We start from the raw sequence: 18,449 nt of genomic DNA, 5'->3' as shown, positions 1-18,449 counted from the left end.
ACCTGCTGTGTTCATTTACCCATCCTCTGGATCAGGAACTTAAGGCCGACCCAGGGGTGGATTTCTGGCAACTACATGGTATCGATCTGGGAACACACCGCAGGCAACTCAGACCCTGAGTCAGCCTGCTGGAGACGGCCAGGGAGAAGTAAGTGAGTGAGTGAGTGAGTGTGTGTGTGTGTGTGTGTGAGAGAGAGAGAGAGAGAGAGAGAGAGAGAGAGAGAGAGAGAGAGAGAGAGGTTAGGCATTGAGATTAAGATGGTGTCATGGCTGGAGAACCCATGAATGACAGATTCCCATCTTGCAAAAACCCTGAAGGAGACAGATGCGTGAGGAGAAATGACCAGCACAAGAGGCACAATGCTGTGTTGTTATTAAATATTGTGCCCCAAACCCGCCACACCAGATCCCCAGTCCCTCGGGGGTGGTCCCGCATTCTAGCCCTCAGGGAGTGTGGACCGAGTCTGACTTGTCCCAGGCTATACAGCTCCTTGGGGCAGGACCAGGATTCAATTCCAGGTCTCCCGTCTCCAAGAGAAATGTTCTTGTTATGGGGCATGGACAAAACCCCTTCCAGTCCACACCCTGCCTGCTTGGAAACACCCAAAGGGAAAGAATTTACACAGGCAGGCCCTCAAGAGATGGTGCAGTCGGCTGCAGCTGTGGGCCCCTGGATTTCTCAGTTTCGGAAGACACGGCAAGCTTCTGTTCACCAGCTGACCAGAAAGAACCTGCTCCACGATTTACCCCTTTACTCTCTAAGTAGAGATGAGAAATAAACAAGTGGAGAGAAATGTAAGAGAAATGATTTAACTTTATAAAATGTGATAATACAGCAAGATTTGATTGTTTTTTTTTTTTTCCTGGCAAGTAAAGTTTATAAAAACACCTGGAATAAAAATTAGAACTATAAACTAATAAAAATTAGATACCATACATTTCAAGGAAACAGAGTCATTTAGGAAGACAATGAAGAAAAACACAAAGAGTAGCCAAAGCAGCAGCAGCACGGGGAGAAGGCTGGTTCTGTGGTGAGGATGAAACAGCGATGGACCCATGTGAGCCTGACCTTTGGCACCAGGCCGGGCTGAAGGGTGGGGGACAGGGAGGGAAGTGACCATGAGAGAGGCGGAAGAGCTTCCAGAAAGGGACATACCGAAGGCTCAGTGGGCAGCAACGGCCTCCCGCAAACAGGCCCACGGCCCCTTCTTCTTCCCAGACCTGCTGGCCACAGGGCAGTGATTCATGGCCAAATCCTATTGGATGGGCACCACAAGGCTGGCTTCCCCTCTGTCTATCTGTCCCCAACCTCCAGCTCTGCAGGTCCTGGTGCTCCCGTGGAGAGCTCAGTGGGGGAAAACTCATCGGAATGTCAAGCTAAGCTAGGACAGCTAACTTGCCAGGGAGACCCAAGGAAACCAGACGTAGAGGGCTACATACAAAACACTGTTTGGAATGTCTGCACCAGAGCCAAGGTAGAGTTGGGACCACCTTGGAGAGACAGGCTGGGAACTCCCGCCAACACCCCCCAGCCTTTCATTCTAGGGGGCTGGTCTTGAGGCTGGCCGCCCAGAAGACAATGGGGCATTCTTGACTACGTCCTGAGGTAGTCTAATCGCGACTTGCACGGGCAGCTGAGGACGGTCTCAAACAATGGGGGGAAGGCAGGCAGAAACGTTGCCACCGAGAGAAAAGGCTAACATATATAACAGAAGGAATTAAGCCACAGGTGGGCTCAGAGATGACCAGAGTGTGGCCTGGGGTCGGGGGTGGCCAGCAGCATGAACAGAGATGAGAGGATCCGGGGGCAGTGTGACCGGGCCAGGGCAGTGGCAACTCTGAGGTGAGGGATGTCCCTGCTACTTACTGACCAGTGTCATGGTGATCATGAGCCAGAGAACCCGGGGGCCTCGGGGGGTGGATCCCAATGTTCCCTCCAGCTATGACTCCTCTCGCCTGAGCCTCTTTTAGGGGGACCGAGTACTGCTGGACTTGAACTTGGAAAACACTTAAGAGGCCCCTGCTCTGAGGGAGCAGTCAGACCCTGAGCCACCACAGAGAGAGAAATGACAAGAATGAAAAGCAAAGGCATTGTCAGACCCCTCCCGCCACTTCTTATGCTAATGTATATTCTTCTCCTCATCTGCCCCAGCACTCGGGATTCTAAGTCAGGATGGAACGTCCTGAAGGTTTAGGAAGCAGCAGCCGGGTGGACGTTACTACTTTCTCCACTTTGCACATTTCCGAAAACGCCTTCTGGGACGGAGCTCACCAAAGTCTTCCACTTCATTTTCGTAATCATCTTCTTGAACGACACCTGTTTAAAAAGCAAAAAAAACAGAAATGAAGTGCAGAATGGTGATCTTTTTCACTCTACTGCAACATATAACATCCTAGTAAAACCTGATGTCTCTGTAATCGTTGTTTTAAATTAAAGAAAAAAAAAAAACAGGCAGAGCCAAAGTAAACACCCTTCTCCAGAATGTTCTTTTACAGGCTAGTTCCTCTGCCCTTATTTTAGAGGCCCTTTAAATGAAAAATCTGTCAAACAAAGCCTAAAATCAACCTCAGCCTTGAGCTGGTATCCCAGTTATATTCTCCTGTTTGAAACAATCACAAAAGTCATAGCGCCAGAAGTGACTATAATCTAAAGATTTTTTATTGGCACAGACATTTCCAGTTTTCCCCAGCTCGGGGGTCTGGATTTTCCAGCAGCCTCTGGATTATGAGGACTCACAGAAGGGCAATCTGGGGCAGGTGAGATACTGGGAGGAAGAAGAAATAAGGTCTCCCCAAGAGGGGGAGACTTTCCAGATCAAATAGAACTCGGCAAGATAAGGCTGACTGTCGGGAAAGAAACCCAACTCACTATACACCAGCCTTAAACCCTCTGAAGGAAGATGTATGCAAGTTTCCCCAATGATTTTATGTGTTTTGTTCACAAATTTGTTTTATATCCCCAAGCCCAGAACAGTACTGATACATTCTAGACACTCAATACATATTCATGGACTTACACGAATGGTTTGCACAGGCAAACATTTATCTAGGGATGGCTTTGCAACACTTTGCCCACCATGGGAGTAGTGACAGAGCATCACTGATAACAGCTCATGAGTGGCAAATGTTTTTGGAAAAGCAACTGGCACAAGCCCTGAATAACAGCCCTCACAGTCAGATGGGGGAACCCAGCCACTCTATCACTACTGACCTGAGTCACTGGGGGCGGTGACTGCTCACATCACAGGCGGCCCTACTTCAGACTGACCTGGGAGCCAGCAGAATCAAGGACCACAAGACCCAGAGCCTCACCCTGGGGTGAAGGACTCCTCACCTTCTTCCTTCAAGCGCAGCTCTGTTTTCCTCAGCCACTCCTGCGCATCCCTGACAGACAGGATCAGGACGCTGACCAGCCGAGCCATGACCTCCTCCGCTAGGGAACCAAAGAACGAGAGCTCTGAGTGAAAGGGCGGCTGTAGGGACCAGGACACTCAGTACTAGAGCCAAAGCCCCCAGCTCCTGGGAGCTCGTCTCTGCTTCCCCTGTGGAGAGGGGCAGCATAAGGCCACTGTCTGCCACCAGGAGCAGAAACCACAAGTAGATGCCAGCCTGATTACCAGTCCTGCCCGTCTGGAGACACTGCCAGTAGCAAGCCTTTCGAGGAAGCTTTTGTTCAAACAGTGATTATCTTAAACCAGAGTGTCTGAATTCTAGAATGATTTAAAAATATGCAATTTCACTGATTTTATACATAACTTCCACTCAGCATTGCTAAGATGTAGCTAATAAGGATGTCAGAGGAAATCTGATTCACAGACGACATAAGAATTCTTATTAAAAGCTCACACTGGGTATGGTGTGAGGACCCTCCTAAAAGGAAGAGATCAGCTACGTACCTCTAGATCTTAGTCAAGGGTTCAGCACATAGTAGGTGCTCAAGAAACAATCACTGAATGAATGAATCAGGGGACGTTTAAAGAGTTTCCTCAAGGGCTCCCCTGGTGGGCGCAGTGGTTGAGAGTCCGCCTGCCGATGCAGGGGACACGGGTTCGTGCCCTGGTCCGGGGGGATCCCACATGCCGCAGAGCGGCTAGGCCCGTAAGCCATGCCACTGAGCCTGCGCGTCCAGAGCCTGTGCTCCGCAACGGGAGAGGCCACAACAGTGAGAGGCCCGTGTACCACAAAAAAAAAAAAAAGTTTCCTCAAGACTTGAAACATTCCCCCTCTATGCTCTACATAGAATTGGTTAGCGAACATTTTTCTTGTCTGTCGTGCCAGGGGAAACCGTCCTGACCCAAGATGATGACACATTGTTAACTGTGGGAGGGGTGGTCCAAACAATGGGGCTTTGCTGTAATTGGAGAACGCATGGTCCTCACTTGTATTTCTGCTAATGCCAAGATTCCATCATCCCCAGGTCAGACATCACTACAAAGGACTGGAGTCGGACATGTGTTCTCAAAGCCCAGGTTCTGACACCATCTGCACCCCACTTCTGAGGGCCCTTACCACCAGCCCAGGCCTTCCGCCTGTAGAGATCCTCCACCGTGTCCGAGACCTTCTTGATGTTCTCCTGGACCTTCCTCTGCAACACGTGGCTGTGCTCTTTGGAGCCCAGGTTTATGCGGACCCACACGTTCTGCTCCATGTCCTGCACCACCAGCTTGCCTTCATCAATAGCCGAGTCCACCTTCTTGTGGAAAAAGTCTGAGTACTTCTGGTAGGCCGCTTGCTGCCTCTGGTGGCTTTGCAGGCGGATGTGCTGCTCGTAAGACTCACTGCTCCTCTCCCGACCTTGCTCGTCTTCCAGCTCGGCCCCGGAAAGGGCCACAGCCTCAGGAGCCGCTCCCTCAAATGCCTGATCAGAGCCGAAATAGTTCTCGGGCCCACGGGTGAACTTCACCCCACACAGGTCGCACTGGGTCCTGTCCACATCGGCCTTTTTGAAGCCCCCAGCCCCAGGTTCCCTGCCCTCCTCCCTGAAGTGCTCGGCCTGGGCCCCGACTCTCCTCCTCCAGCTGATGCACAGGGACACCACCAGGTACGCCCTCCGCAGCTTCCGCTGGAGGGAGGCCTTCCGCTGCTTCTGCGACAGGATGGTGGCAAGGAGATGGTCCCGGTCTTCCAAGGTCAGCTCCTCCATCTCGTCCTGACCTACCTCGCACTCGGGTTCGACAAAGTAGCCCATGGGGTCCTCAGAGAACAGGCGGTTCAGTCTGACCTCCTCGTGGTAGAGGCCTCGGACCGTGGTCCCTTTGGTGTGCCCGCTGTCCCACTGCCAGTGGCAGTCCATCAGGTACTCTTCATCCCGCTCAAAGAGCAGGTCCTGCAGCACCTCCACCACAGACTTCACGTTGACCGCCAGCTGCACCCGCTTCACCGCTCTGAGGAGCCTCTCGGGGACCCGGCCCGGGAAGTCCATGCTCATCAACTGCAGCCTGGCCTCGATCTCCTGGAAGTGGCTTGACAGAAGAGGCTTGCATGACGGCTGCAGCACCCCCTCAGTGTTCACAAGCATCACCAAGCACAGCACCAGGGTCCGCTCTGCCTCCCCGGACACCAGGTAGTCAATTTCACTGAAGGCATCGAGCAGGACATTGAAGTTCTTGTTCTCGCGGCCGCAGAGCACCTTGACGAGGTAGGACAGGTGGAACCGGAAATCCTGAATGGCTCTGGTCACGTCCTTGGGTCTGTATTCCTGAATGATGGCAAACACATCCCCAGGCTCCCGGTCCTTCTTGCTGAACAGGAACTCCCAGTAGTGCAACAGTGCGATGTAGCTCTTAGGGAGGCACAGGACAGCGTTCTTCCAGAGGCGGGCCAGGACCGCCCCGCAGTGGATGAACTGGAACTCCAGCAGGGCCACCGTGTTCCCAATGCTGGGGATGAGTGGCTCTTTGCACCTCTTGACAAGGACGTTCATGAAACGGAAAAAGCGCCTCTTGTAGTCTTCTGGGTTCCTGCACACGTAGAACTGGTGGATGGAATCCTCCAGCAGCCGGATGAAGCACAGGTGGGTCTTCTCCACGCTCTCATCATCCTTGTTGGGCGTCAGCATGCCAAATTTCCCTTCTATTCCTTTCATCCTGCTGCCTCTCCCCGTGCTCCTTTCCTCTTTTTCAGCCTGGAGGGCTTTGAGTTCCCGGTTGTACTGGTCCTCCTCCTGGTGGAGCAGCTTTTCAAGCTCATCAGGGTAGCTAGAAGAGAGAAGGAAAGCTTGCATGGCGCTCAGCCACAGGTCTGTGGACTCCCGGCGGCTTCGAGCCCTTTCGTTTTGAAATAGGACATGGATGTACTCCTTCAGGGCAGACCTGTAGGACCGGAAGGATCTGTAACGTGGTTTCAGGACTTCTTTGCATGCCATGGGGTTTTCTGACAATACTCTCTGATGGAAATGCTTAGGGAAGAGAACATTCAGCAGGGATTTGCAAAGGCCATATTTATCCGGAGACAAAATATAATCGATTTCTTCAAGTTCTTTAGCTAAGACTTTAGGGAATACTTTTTTGGCTTCCAAAAGCAATCCGCTGATCGCCACCAGGTGTATTTTTGTCTGAACCAAACACTTGGCCTCATGACGCCGCAAAGGCCTGTGGAAATCTTCACAGTGTCCATCCTCGCACTTTAAGCCCACGATAAACCTCGTGCAGACGCCCAGGTAGGTCTTCCCAAGCAGGTTCCGTGTGATCTGACACAGCCTGCTCAGAAGGTGTTTGTTTAAGGCTAATTTCACCTGGTCCGTCATTATCAAGAAATGCTCTTTCGTTTTCTTCTCTCTCAAGTTCAAATCCAGGTCAAAAATGATTCTTGATATGGGTCCGGGGTTGTTTTGAGCTATCTGGCAGTACTTGGCATCCACCTGCGAAATCCCAAAAAACTCAAAGCAAGACTTGACCATCTCCTTCTCGGCGTTGTTGGTCACTCTTTTGAGGGCCCTGACCAGACTGAGAAGGACCTCCAGGCCCGCTGGAGCCAGGGCCAGGACATCCTCGGGCTGGGCCTCACAGCGGCTGGCGGCTTCGTAGAGCGCCTCCACTGCCCCTGCCGAGTGGTTGAGGGTATCAAACCTCAGGAAGGCGTCCTTGAGCTTTGGAAAGTCTCTCAGGATCACCCCCTGCAGGAAGTGGGCCTCGGCGATGCCGGACGCTTGATTGGTCTGATGGCAGAGGTCCAGGGCTTCTCTGAGGATGGCCTTGGTATGGTCGACATCAGAATCCCTGGCCACGTTGAGGCGGGCGGCCGCCAGCAGACATGAGGCCTGGAAGTCCTTGTCGGCGGTGAGCTTGGCAGCCTCTAAGAGGAAGCCATGTTGCTTCATCAGCAGGGCGGCCTCTTCCCTCCGACCTTCCCTGTTGAGCAGGTCGGCAGCCTCTGCAAGCCGCTTCCGAGACTTCAGGAACACCAGCTGGTCTTCCGTGTCAAGCTTCGAGAGCACAGCCATCATCTCCTTTATCTTATTCGTGCTCAGGTACTTGGCTGCAGCTTCCAAGTAAAACTGGCTGGCTGAATAGGAGAGCTTGGAAATGGGATGGGTCTTGGCCCTTAGCATTTCTTCATACCTGCAATGACAGACAGACACCACCAATGTCAACTCAGTATCACCCAACAGAAACTTTATAAAATGCGGCACAGAACTCAACGTAAAATGACCACTTGTAGATAGGACCTGCAGAATAGGACCTAAAGTTATCCAGCATCTTTATCAAGGCTTCATTTTACACTGATAAAATTAATTCTTTATTCCTCAAAGGAACCAAGCAATAGTATGCTTAATTAATGAAATATAGTGGAGTTGCAGAAAAAGAAAAAATACTAAAAAAAAAAAAACAAAAAAGAAACACACACACAAAAGAACAAACCCCTCCCAAAAGCCAAAAAAAGAATAAAAAACAAAAAAAGAAAAAATAAACGAAAAAGAAAAAAAAGGAAATACAGTGGAGTTGCAACCTAGGCAAGTAATAATTACGCTGGAAAGTCAATCTGTAAGGCAGAAATTATGCATAGCCAAAATCATCCTTGAAAAAAATCCCTTAAACTTGCATAAAAGCTTGCTAATCACTTTGGGTTCACAACCCTGTTGAGTCTGATACCTGATTAGTGAGAAAGAGTGGAGATGGGGGCTGCAGACACACCAGCCATTACATCAATCTTCCTCTTATTAACCAACCTGTGACTTTTCTCTTCTGCCAGGAATGTAAGCGGTTGAGTTAGTGTGAGATGAATGAAGCCCCGAAGTCCCCAAAGTCAAGCTCCTCTTGACTCTGCTGATCAAAGTGAGTATACCCCACATGCGAATTTTCAAGGCATTGGGACAATCCAATGAAACATGCTTACTTTTGAACTCTCACAGGAGACAAAACACATTTCCTCACAACCAGAGAGGTGCCCAGGGACCTCCTGCTGCCCCAGGGTCATCCCACAAATATCAGATCCCTTCATATAACAGGCCCTCTGTGAAGGGGTGTAACTGAGGATTAGCCTCTCTTGTGAGCTTTGGCTGATGGAGTAGGGGGTATTTACAACAAGTTTAAAAATTTTTCGGGACCTCCCTGGTGGTCCAGTGGTTAAGACTCCATGCTTCCACTGCAGGGGGCCTGGGTTCGATCCCTGGTCAGAGAACTAAGATTCCTCATGTCACGTGGCGTGGCCAAAGGAAAAACAATTCTTAAACTAAGAAAATTTTCTTAGGTATTTTCTTTTCAAATCTAAAATGTCCTCATTACATTTTGAGCCAGGCCAGTTAGCAATTGAATTCTACATACAGTATGTAGAGCATTCAAAAGACACTCAGAAAAATCAAGTGTGAGGCTCCAATTAATACTGACGACATTAGATCTCAACTCAACATATCATTAAAAAGAGTCAGTTGAATACCTCAGGAAAGCTGATAAAGATAAACAAAATAATGATAGACCCTAAAAAAATGTTTCTGGGGAAAATCTATGATTATTCAATGCTCTCCCGGAGAAGTGAGAACAGATTAAATAATTGAAAGTACAATAAAACCCTCTCAGGTGGTTTTGTCATATGGCCTCACAAGGGAATTGGCCTGGTTGATTACTCAGCGTACACAGCACCCAATCAATGTCACAGGGGGCACCCTGTTATGGATGACAGTTTGTGTCCCCTAAAATTCATATGTTGAAGCCCTAACCCTTAGTGTGGTTGTATTTGGAGATGAGGCCTCTAAGGGAGTAACTAAGGTTAAATGAGGTCATAAGGGTGGAGCCTTCATCTAATAGGATTAGTGTCCTTATAAGAACAGACACCAGGGAATTCCCTGGTGGTCCAGTGGTTAGGACTCTGTGCTTTCACTGCTGAGGCCCGGGTTCAATCCCTGGTCGGGGAACTAAGATCTCACAAGCCGTGCAATGTGGCCAAACAAGAAAAAAGAAAAGAAAAAACAAAAAAAGAAGAGACACCAGAGAGGGAGCTCTCTGTCGCCCACAGTCTCTCTCTCCCTCCATGCTTAAACACCAGGGGAAGTCCATGTGAGGACACAGCAAGAAGGCAGCTGTCTGCAAGCCAGGAAGAGAGCTCCCACCAGTAATCCAATTGACTGGAGCCTTGATCGTGGACTTCTAACCTCCAAAACCGTGAGAAAATAAATTTCTGTTGTTTAAGCCACCCGATCTATGGCATTTCATTATGGCAGCCTGAGCTGACTAATACATATACACTGTGTATATCTTCCACATAATGAAACCAAAGACCTGGATAAAGGAATATGCTCAATTACCAACCTTGGCACTAGACACCTTCTTTTCCATTTCCAAAAATAAAACTCAATTTCTTTATCTAGGTGTTGGTTACACAAACTTTGTGAAAATTATGTGCTTTTTAATAATATATGATATACTTTAATAAATACTAACTTTAATATAAACTTCGAACACCTGGTCAATCATGTTCATTTTGTCACATGTATAATTTGGTAGAAAGCAAAGAAAATACAGAACTAAGCCACAGCCTACTTTTCCAGGAGCTGTTGAGCAGAAATACAGAACAGCAGACTCTACAATTCTAGCTGTTACACTCCACCAGGAAGACCTCCAACAGGCATCAACCACATGCTGTTTCTAGATTCCTTGTCATCCATTAACCCCACCCATCTGCACTTCACCTTTGGAACATCAGTTAGGCTGAAGGCTCAAGAAGGCTCTACCAGGCCATGTATGAAACTTGTGTGTCCTACAACTAAGGGCATGTTTATATACATATCATATGTATCATACACATATGTATCAGGGCCTGGCTGCGCATCTGCCAGTAAATCACGATGAAGCAGAATCCTGACCGCCCACTAGTGCTCTGACCTCTATCCATCCACACATCAGTGAAATTGTCAACTCAGCAGGCAAAGGTGGAGAGGACAGAACTATCATTAAGCATGAAATTGCTGGGCACGTTATAGACACTCGTAATGCATCCTTCATCTTCTTCTGCCCCCTCTCCTCATGACACTGTATTCAAGGAGTTCTTGACTCAGCACGGAGGTCACCACGCAAGTGGAAGGAGGGTGACTTGGTCAAGTCACTTCAGAAGAGCAAGACAACACCTACTCAAGGAGCAACAGGAGGGCAGGGCTTGGGGGGATGTGGGGGAGAAAGGAAGAGAATAAAACCACTTACTTTTCCACTGCCACAGCAGCTTCTTCAAAAAGTTCCTCTTGGCAGTACATTTTGAGGGCTAGATCAAATTCCTGAATCTGCTCAAAGCATCTGAAAGCATCTTTGTAGCACTGGCTTCGCTTATAGAAGGAGGCGGCATCTCTTATCTAGGACAGAGTAAAATTTTACTCAGAGTATTTATAATATAACTTTTCATCTTAAAAGTAAACCAACACCATGAATAATAAAGAGGACGTCTGCGACTTATTAGAATCTAGTGAAAAACACTAAAACATAGGTAATTTAGGAAAATTACTGCTTTATAGGGAGAAAAATAAAGTGAAATCCCAACCTCACACCATACACAGATGGAAGTTCCAGATGGGTTAAAGGTCTAAATGAGAAAGCTATTGGAGGAGAATGTATGAGAATATCTTTGTGACCTTGAGGTAAAGAAAGTCTTCAACAAAACTCAAAACACATGAACTTTGGGGGAGAAATTGATGGATTTGATTACAGTTGACCCTTGAACAACACAGGTTTGACCTGCACGGGTCCACTTATGCAAGGATTTTTTTCGATAATAAATACTACAGTGTGATATGGTCTGCAGTTGGTTGAATCCCTGATATGAAACCAAGGATACAGAGGAACCTCAGATATGGAGGGACAACCATAAGTTATATGTGGATTTTCAGCTGCACGAAGGGTCAGTGCCCCAATACCTGCACTGTTCAAGGGTCAGCTATACATCAAAACTGTTCAACAAAGAGCACATCAAATAAAGTTAACATAGAGAAGACAAACATTAACATCTAGCCCAGCACTGTCAGACAGAGCCTTCTGTGAGGATGGAAATGTTCTGTATCTATCTATCCAATATGGTAGCCACTAGCACCTGTGAACAGTGAGCACAGGAAATGTGTGGATAGTGTAACCGAGGAACTGTATTTTTGATTTCATTTAGTTAATGTTAATATAAATTGCCACGTGTGGCCGCTGGCTACTGTACTAGAGTGGACAGGTCTAGAACACAAAATGGATTCCTGCAAACACAAGAAAAAGACTTTCCAGAAAACTAGGCAAAGGGTATGAACTGGCAGTCTGCAGTGGGGGGAACTTAAATGACTAACAAATAAATGAAGATGCTCAACCTTGCTAATAACCAGAGAAATGTAAATTAAAGCCACAGTGAGATACATCCATGAGGTCTGCAAAAATTAGAAAATCAGAACCCTCTGAACGTGGTCATGGATATGGGGCACAAGGACCCCTCATGCACGGAGTGGTACAGCTGCTCTGGAAAGCAAAGTGGCTTTTAACTTTCGCTTGGTGAAATTAAACACATGCACCCCCTGGGGTCAGCAAAACCACTCCTAGCAGTTCACAGCACTGGAAGGGGATGCGCTGTGTCATAATACTTGTGTGTGGCAGCTGGGAGTTGGTGGCGACTTGGATGTTCACCACGAGGGAAATGGGTAAGTCAAACGCAGTGGATGCCCATTCTGGAATACGAACAGTAGTCAGACACCTGGCTGGGCCTTAACACCATAGCAGAGGGTGGAAAAAGGAGCAAACAGAACAAGATGCTATTTAGATAAGCTTAAAACAAATATGTACAGAAAATACAATACTATTTATTCTTCGGTTATGCACGTGGATGGGGACATATATTAACTGCATTGGAATGGCAGCCAATGAGAAGAGAATGGAAATGGCCATGAGGAGGAAGAGGATGAAGAATATAAAACGATGGTGGGTTTATGTGAACAGAAGAGTATATTCCACTCCTCTTCCTCTCACGTTTCCTGCCCAGCTTATCAGTTAATTGCGTTGGCTTGGCTCTCCCAACATTTCCCAGACAGGACCCCTTCCTAGCCCCTCCACTACCATGGAGGCAATCCAAGCCGTAGCATCTCAGCCTAAGCCACTGTTCACCCCTCCTAACTGGCCTTTCCGCTTCTACTTTTGCTGCCTACAGAGCTCTCCACAGAGCATCCCAATAATTCGTTTCATGTCACCCCTCCAATCAAAACCTTCCACTGGCTCCCCCTCACCCCGAAACAAATCCAGTCCCTACCATGGACCACAAGGTCCTACCTGATTTGTTCCTGCCACACTCTCTGGCTCATTTTACCAGTTCGACCCCACTCACTCTGCTTTGGCCAAACTGGCTTCCTTGCTGTTTTTCAAACTCGCCCATACGCTCCCACCTTGGGGGCTTTTATCTGCCATGTCCTCCGGAGGCAGCTGTTCTCGTGGTCTCCCTGCAGAAGTCAGCTCCCTGACCCCGCCTGCACCTAAAACAGCAACACTTGACACCCCCTCTCCCCTCCCCCAGCCCTCATCCCCGCTGACATCTTCTGTACTATTGGCTCAGTCACCTCTCTCCCACACTAGAAAGGAAAACTACAAAGGCAGAGGCCCCTGCTCTGCTGCCTGTTAGTTGCCACGCGCCCACAGTGCCTGGTACACACTGCGGGGGGCAGCTGGGGGGCTACCTATTTGTTGAATATTTCATTTCCTAACTCGACTGGCTGCACCTGACATCCAAAGAGAAAACAGAATCAAAATGGAACAGAACAAAATGCATATGCCAGACTCTCTAATAAATCTCAGCTGGGTTTTATTTAACAAGACAAGCTACACGAAATGCCAAAATACGAACAAGATCCAGGTGTGAGGTTCTTCTATGTCCAGAGACCTCACAGACCAGGGAGCTACTAGACCCATTGCCCCACATCAATCAAACCCCATAACCATAACCCCTAGCCACCTTTACCTCTCCTTGACAAGGCTGACTACTCAGAAGAAAAGCCCCAGGGTGAACGCAGGCCCCCTTAGGTTCAAGCGTGCACCCAACTGGGTGGAGAGAGAGGAGGGCTGGCTCTCAGCAGGCGCCCCCCCCCACCACCACCAACCAGGTCTCTGGGCTCCTGCTGCCCAGAGCAAGGGCCCTGAAAGGTTTCCAGGGAAACCAGTGTTGACCTCTGGAGAGGCAGGAAGCAGGCAAGGCAGAGGAATCCCTGAAAGGAAACCTTCTGCTCCCACAGCCGCTTCACAAACCCTTCTCCCCAGGGTCAGCACACATCTGGGGACTGTGAACAGGGAGGCGGTGTGGCCTAAGGATTTTGCAAAGGATGGTCAACTTGAATCATGCTGGCTAGTTTGGTGGGATGACCACAAGAGGTCTGATGCTGTCTGAGGGTTGAATATCCTGCCAGGGAGGGGCCTGAGCAAAGAAAGGGACCAGACTCTTCCCCAGCTGGGGCTCAGAGCTACTGGAGTGTGCTGGCGAGAGAAGGCGGAAGGAGCTGGCACCGGTGGTCAACCCTGGGGATGTGAGGAAGGCCGGCAGCCTGTGTCTCCAGGACCAGGGCAGCCTCCATATCCTGAAGGCTCTGAGGTCCTGGAGAAGGGAACGCGGCCGGACATCTGGCCTGCTGGGCCCCACCCCGCTTTCAGAGGTGGAGCTTGGCGGGCCTCGGGGAGGCAAGGTGAGCAGACAAGGAAGGGGGCTCTGGCTCAGCCGGGATGGGCGCTGTCAGGCAAAGAGGGGAAAGCAACAGGTTCAGGCCTGTCCCCTGTCACTGTCACTGCTTAGGGCCCAAGGGAGTGCCTTGGAGATGGAGGCCGGGGGACAAAGGAACATGGAGAGTTCAGAAACCATTTTAGTTCCTGGAATCGTATGACCCAAACTTCCTTCACACGCTGAAATCCCCATTCCACCCCCTTCTCCCACATGCTAACTAGTCACGTCCCATACTAAACATGGGGCAGGGAGGGCAGCCTTGGGACGACCTTATCTTCTCTGACACTGACTTGGGGCCACACTTCAAACCTCCCAGGAGGTCCCACCCCCCACCCAGCCCAATGCCCAGGGTGCTCCGAGGGCCCAGGAGTTCCTCCAGTTCACATACAGGCATGAACAGCCCCCTCCCTACTGGACGGACATAACACCTGACGCAGGAGGAAATGCAGCAGCTGTAGCCGGGAACCCTACAGCAGCACCCGTGGTGAGGACCAGATGGTTCCACGTCCAACCCACCACAAAGGATACGGTAAAAATGAACTGCTTTGTATTATTTACGATAGCCAAGATATGGAAGCAACCTAAGTGTCCATCAGCAGGGGAATGGATAAAGAAGATGTGGTACATATATACAATGGAATACTACTCAGCCATTTGCAGTAACATGGATGGAGAGTACTGTGCTAAGTGAAAAAAGTCAGACAGAGAAAGACAAATACAGTATGATATCACTTGTATGTGGAATCTCAAAAATACAACAAACTAGTGAACAAAACATAAAAGGAGGAGACTCACAGATTTAGAGAACTAGTGGTTACCAGTGCCGGGGAGGGGCAAGACAGAAGTAGAGGATTAAGAGGTACAAAATATTAGGTAAAAAATAAGCTTCCGGCTTCCCTGGTGGTGCAGTGGTTGAGAGTCTGCCTGCCGATGCAGGGGACACGGGTTTGTACCCCGGTCCGGGAAGATCCCACATGCCGCAGAGCGGCTGGGCCCGTGAGCCATGGCCACTGAGCCTGCGCGTCCGGGGCCTGTGCTCCGCAACGGGAGAGGCCACAACAGTGAGAGGCCCGTGTATCAAAAAAAAAAAAAAAAAAAAAGCTTCAAGGATAGGGGCTTCCCTGGTGGCGCAGTGGTTAAGAGTCTGCCTGCCAATGCAGGGGACACGGGTTTGAGCCCTGGTCTGGGAGGATCCCATGTGCTGTGGAGCAAGTAAGCCTGTGCACCACAACTACTGAGCTTGTGCTCTAGAGCCCTCGTGTCACAACTACTGAAGGCCAGGCGCCTAGAGCCTGTGCTCTGCAACAAGAGAAGCGACCACAATGAGAAGACTGCCCACTGCAACAAAGAGTAGACCCCACTCACTGCAACTAGAGAAAGCCCACGGGCAGCAATAAAGACCTAATGCAGCCAAAAATAAATAAATTAAATAATAAATTTTTAGAAGTATATATATATATATATTAAAAAAAGCTACAAGGATATATTGTACAACATGGGGAATATAGCCAATATTTTATAATAACTATAAACGGAGTATAACCTTTAGCAATTGTGAACCACTATATTGTACACCTGTAACTTACATATTGCTGTACAACAGCTATACTTCAATTTAAAAATTTTTTAATTAAAATTTTAAAAATGAACTGCTTTATGTAGAGCATTGTGACTGTAGTTAATAACAGCGTATCGTGTATTTGAAAGTTGCTAAGAAAGTAGATCTTTTAAAATTTTTATTTATTTTTGTTTTATTATTTTTTATCGAAGTATAGTTCACTTACGATATTATATTAGTTTCAGGTATACAACACAGTTATTTGATATTTTTATAGATTACATGCTATACAAAGTTATTATAAAATACTGGCTATATTCCCTGTGCTGTACATTACATCCTGTACTTATTTATTTTACACCTGGTAGTTTGTACCTCTTAATCCTCTTCACTTATTTTGCCCCTACCTCCACTCCTCTCTGGTAACCACTGGTTTGTTCTCTGTATCAGTGAGTCTGCTCTTGTTTTGTTATCTTTGTTCATTTGTTTTATTCTTTAGATTCCACACACATGTAAATGAAAACGATCTTAAATGTTCTCATCACAAGAAAAAAGATCATCACTATGTGTGGTGACGGACATTAACTAAACACTGCGGTGATCATTTTGCAATTTATGTATCATTATGCTGTGCAACTAAAACCAATTTGATATTATATACATCAATTATATCTCAATAAAAAGAAGAAAAATGAATCACTAAGACATCACCTCTCGGATGTCACAACAATGCCAAATTGCCATAAAAATCTCTGTCTACTTTCCTCTTTGGAGTTTATCTTGTTACAGATAATAAGAGTCTGTGGCCTGTGCCAGCCTGCAGACCACACTGTGAGCCCTGTGCTCTGGACCAGCAACTCTGTCCACTAGCGCTTCTAGAACAATAGAAATGTTCTATCACAACGTGCACCTGAGATGTGGCTAGTGAGACTGCAGAAGTGAATTTCTGACTTTATTACATTTTAGTTAACCTAAATGTTTAATTAAGTAGCCACATGTGGCTGCCAGATTGGTCAGTGCAGATCTAGAGTAATTGCTGGGATACAGAGAAAACACCATGTAACTGCCAGACCGTCCACCCAGGCTGACTCCAGACTGAACATGGAGAAAGAAAAGGCAGGAATAATCTAAAACCCATCTTCCCTTTGATGTGAACATTTGGCCTCCCTGTGGTTAATAATGGGTCGCAAACATTCGCAGACATGGACACACACACACACACACACACACACACACAGAGTCCCTGAAACCATCTAAATGTTCGAGCAGATGGAGGAAGAAGGGCCACCCACAGACTCGACAGGGCCAACCTCTCCCTCTTGGGAGGACAGAAGCCCTTCCTGACACAGGTGGAGGCTGGGGGGTCCTTCCATCTTCCCCACGGAGCCCAGTTCTCCTAGGAGCAGCCGTGGGCCAGACGTACCTTTCCCAGCCTCTCGCACAGCTGGGCACACAGCTGGAACTCCTTGGCGTAGCTCAGACACTTAAGGGACAGCTTTGGCTCCTTGCACTCCAGATACGTCTTGGCCAGTTCCAAATATTCCACCTGCTTTTCCCTGGGAGGGGGAAATAGAACAGAGTTTCCATGGAATGTGATACCAGTAGATTGAACCTGCAGCTCTCTCTCAGAGCAAACCTGAAATGACCCCCGAGGCTCTTACTTGGGGCTGACTTTCTTGGATTTCATGTTCAGGGCGGAGCTGTGGGCCAGAGCCAGCTTCTCCTTTTCCAATGCACCTCCCTTTTGGAAACACTTGGCGGCAACCTGGAATAGACCAAAGGTTTCTGTTTCCAGCAAGGTCGCAGAGGTGACACAGGAACAAGAGTTAAAGCACACATTCCATGTTTTCACAGACAAAGCACTGGGTCTCACCCCAGCCAAATCCGTGAGGGAGGGGCAGGAAGGTGCTGAAACACTAAAGAAAACAGCCTCAATTGGGACTGACATATACACATTGCTACATATAAAATAGATAACTAATAAGGACCTACTTATAGCACAGGGAACTCTACTCAATACTCTGTAATGACCTATGTGGGAAAAGAATCTAAAAAAGAGTGGATATATATGTGTGTATAACTTACTATGCTGTGTGCCTGAAACTAACACAACACTGTACATCAATTATACTCCAATAAAAATTTTTAAAAAAGAAAAGAGAAAACAGCCCCAGAGGATAAAGCCTAATTGTGTTACCAGCTAACACTTTGGACTCAAAGCTTCCCTTTGGAAACACCTAGGAGCCATGGAAAAGGCACATCAGACATATTTTTACAGGTCACCGTAATAACACCGTCATCTGATCTTCAATAGCTGCGTGTGAGACGTTTCATCCTTCCCACTGTATTTGGTAGCAACCTCAGGTCAAGGACATGGAGAAACTGGCCCAAGGTTGCCCAGTGGCTTTTCTGGGCTCAACATAGGTCCCCTGTAGTTGGTAACAACCAAAGCTAGTGGGCAGTGTTGGTAGAGCAGCAGCAGTGCACCTATTATGGTAGAAACGGGGACAGAGATGGTGTCCCAACACATCCCAGAAGATGACTGACCAGATCCTTGGCACACGCAGACCTGTATGTAGCAAACAGAAGATGGGCAGACAAGTGTCCCAGGGGAGTCAGCCTGCTCCCTGCTCCCCACCAGCAGAAAGTTGCTGACATCATGTCTCCAAGTACGGACTACAGGGTAGAAAGTTCATGTTCTGCCCAGCATGTAGAGATTAGGCCTCAGGGTGGGCAAGAGAAGGATTAA

The 18,449-nt window shown here is 48.1% G+C and overlaps 1 protein-coding gene across 7 annotated transcripts in view; it reads right to left on the bottom strand.

Moving 5' to 3' along the window:
• Window positions 1-837: 837 nt before the first annotated feature.
• TRANK1 (tetratricopeptide repeat and ankyrin repeat containing 1) overlaps window positions 838-18,449 on the bottom strand; it is an 87,369-nt gene continuing 69,757 nt past the window's right edge. For all 7 annotated transcript variants that reach the window (XM_029241809.1, XM_029241810.1, XM_029241805.1 and 4 more), the window contains 6 exons: window positions 17,362-17,465; window positions 17,124-17,256; window positions 10,632-10,777; window positions 4,510-7,559; window positions 3,335-3,433; window positions 838-2,317 (listed from right to left, as the gene is read on the bottom strand). In XM_029241809.1, coding sequence (XP_029097642.1) covers window positions 2,220-2,317; window positions 3,335-3,433; window positions 4,510-7,559; window positions 10,632-10,777; window positions 17,124-17,256; window positions 17,362-17,465 — 3,630 coding nt within the window. In that variant the 3' untranslated portion in view covers window positions 838-2,219. The remainder of the gene's footprint in view (window positions 2,318-3,334; window positions 3,434-4,509; window positions 7,560-10,631; window positions 10,778-17,123; window positions 17,257-17,361; window positions 17,466-18,449) is intronic.

Source organism: Monodon monoceros, unplaced genomic scaffold (assembly GCF_005190385.1).
Source record: "Monodon monoceros isolate NGI ecotype Baffin Bay Population unplaced genomic scaffold, NGI_Narwhal_1 Super_Scaffold_3, whole genome shotgun sequence".
NCBI classification, from domain to species: domain Eukaryota; kingdom Metazoa; phylum Chordata; class Mammalia; order Artiodactyla; family Monodontidae; genus Monodon; species Monodon monoceros.
This window is presented reverse-complemented; position numbering and strand designations above follow the sequence as displayed.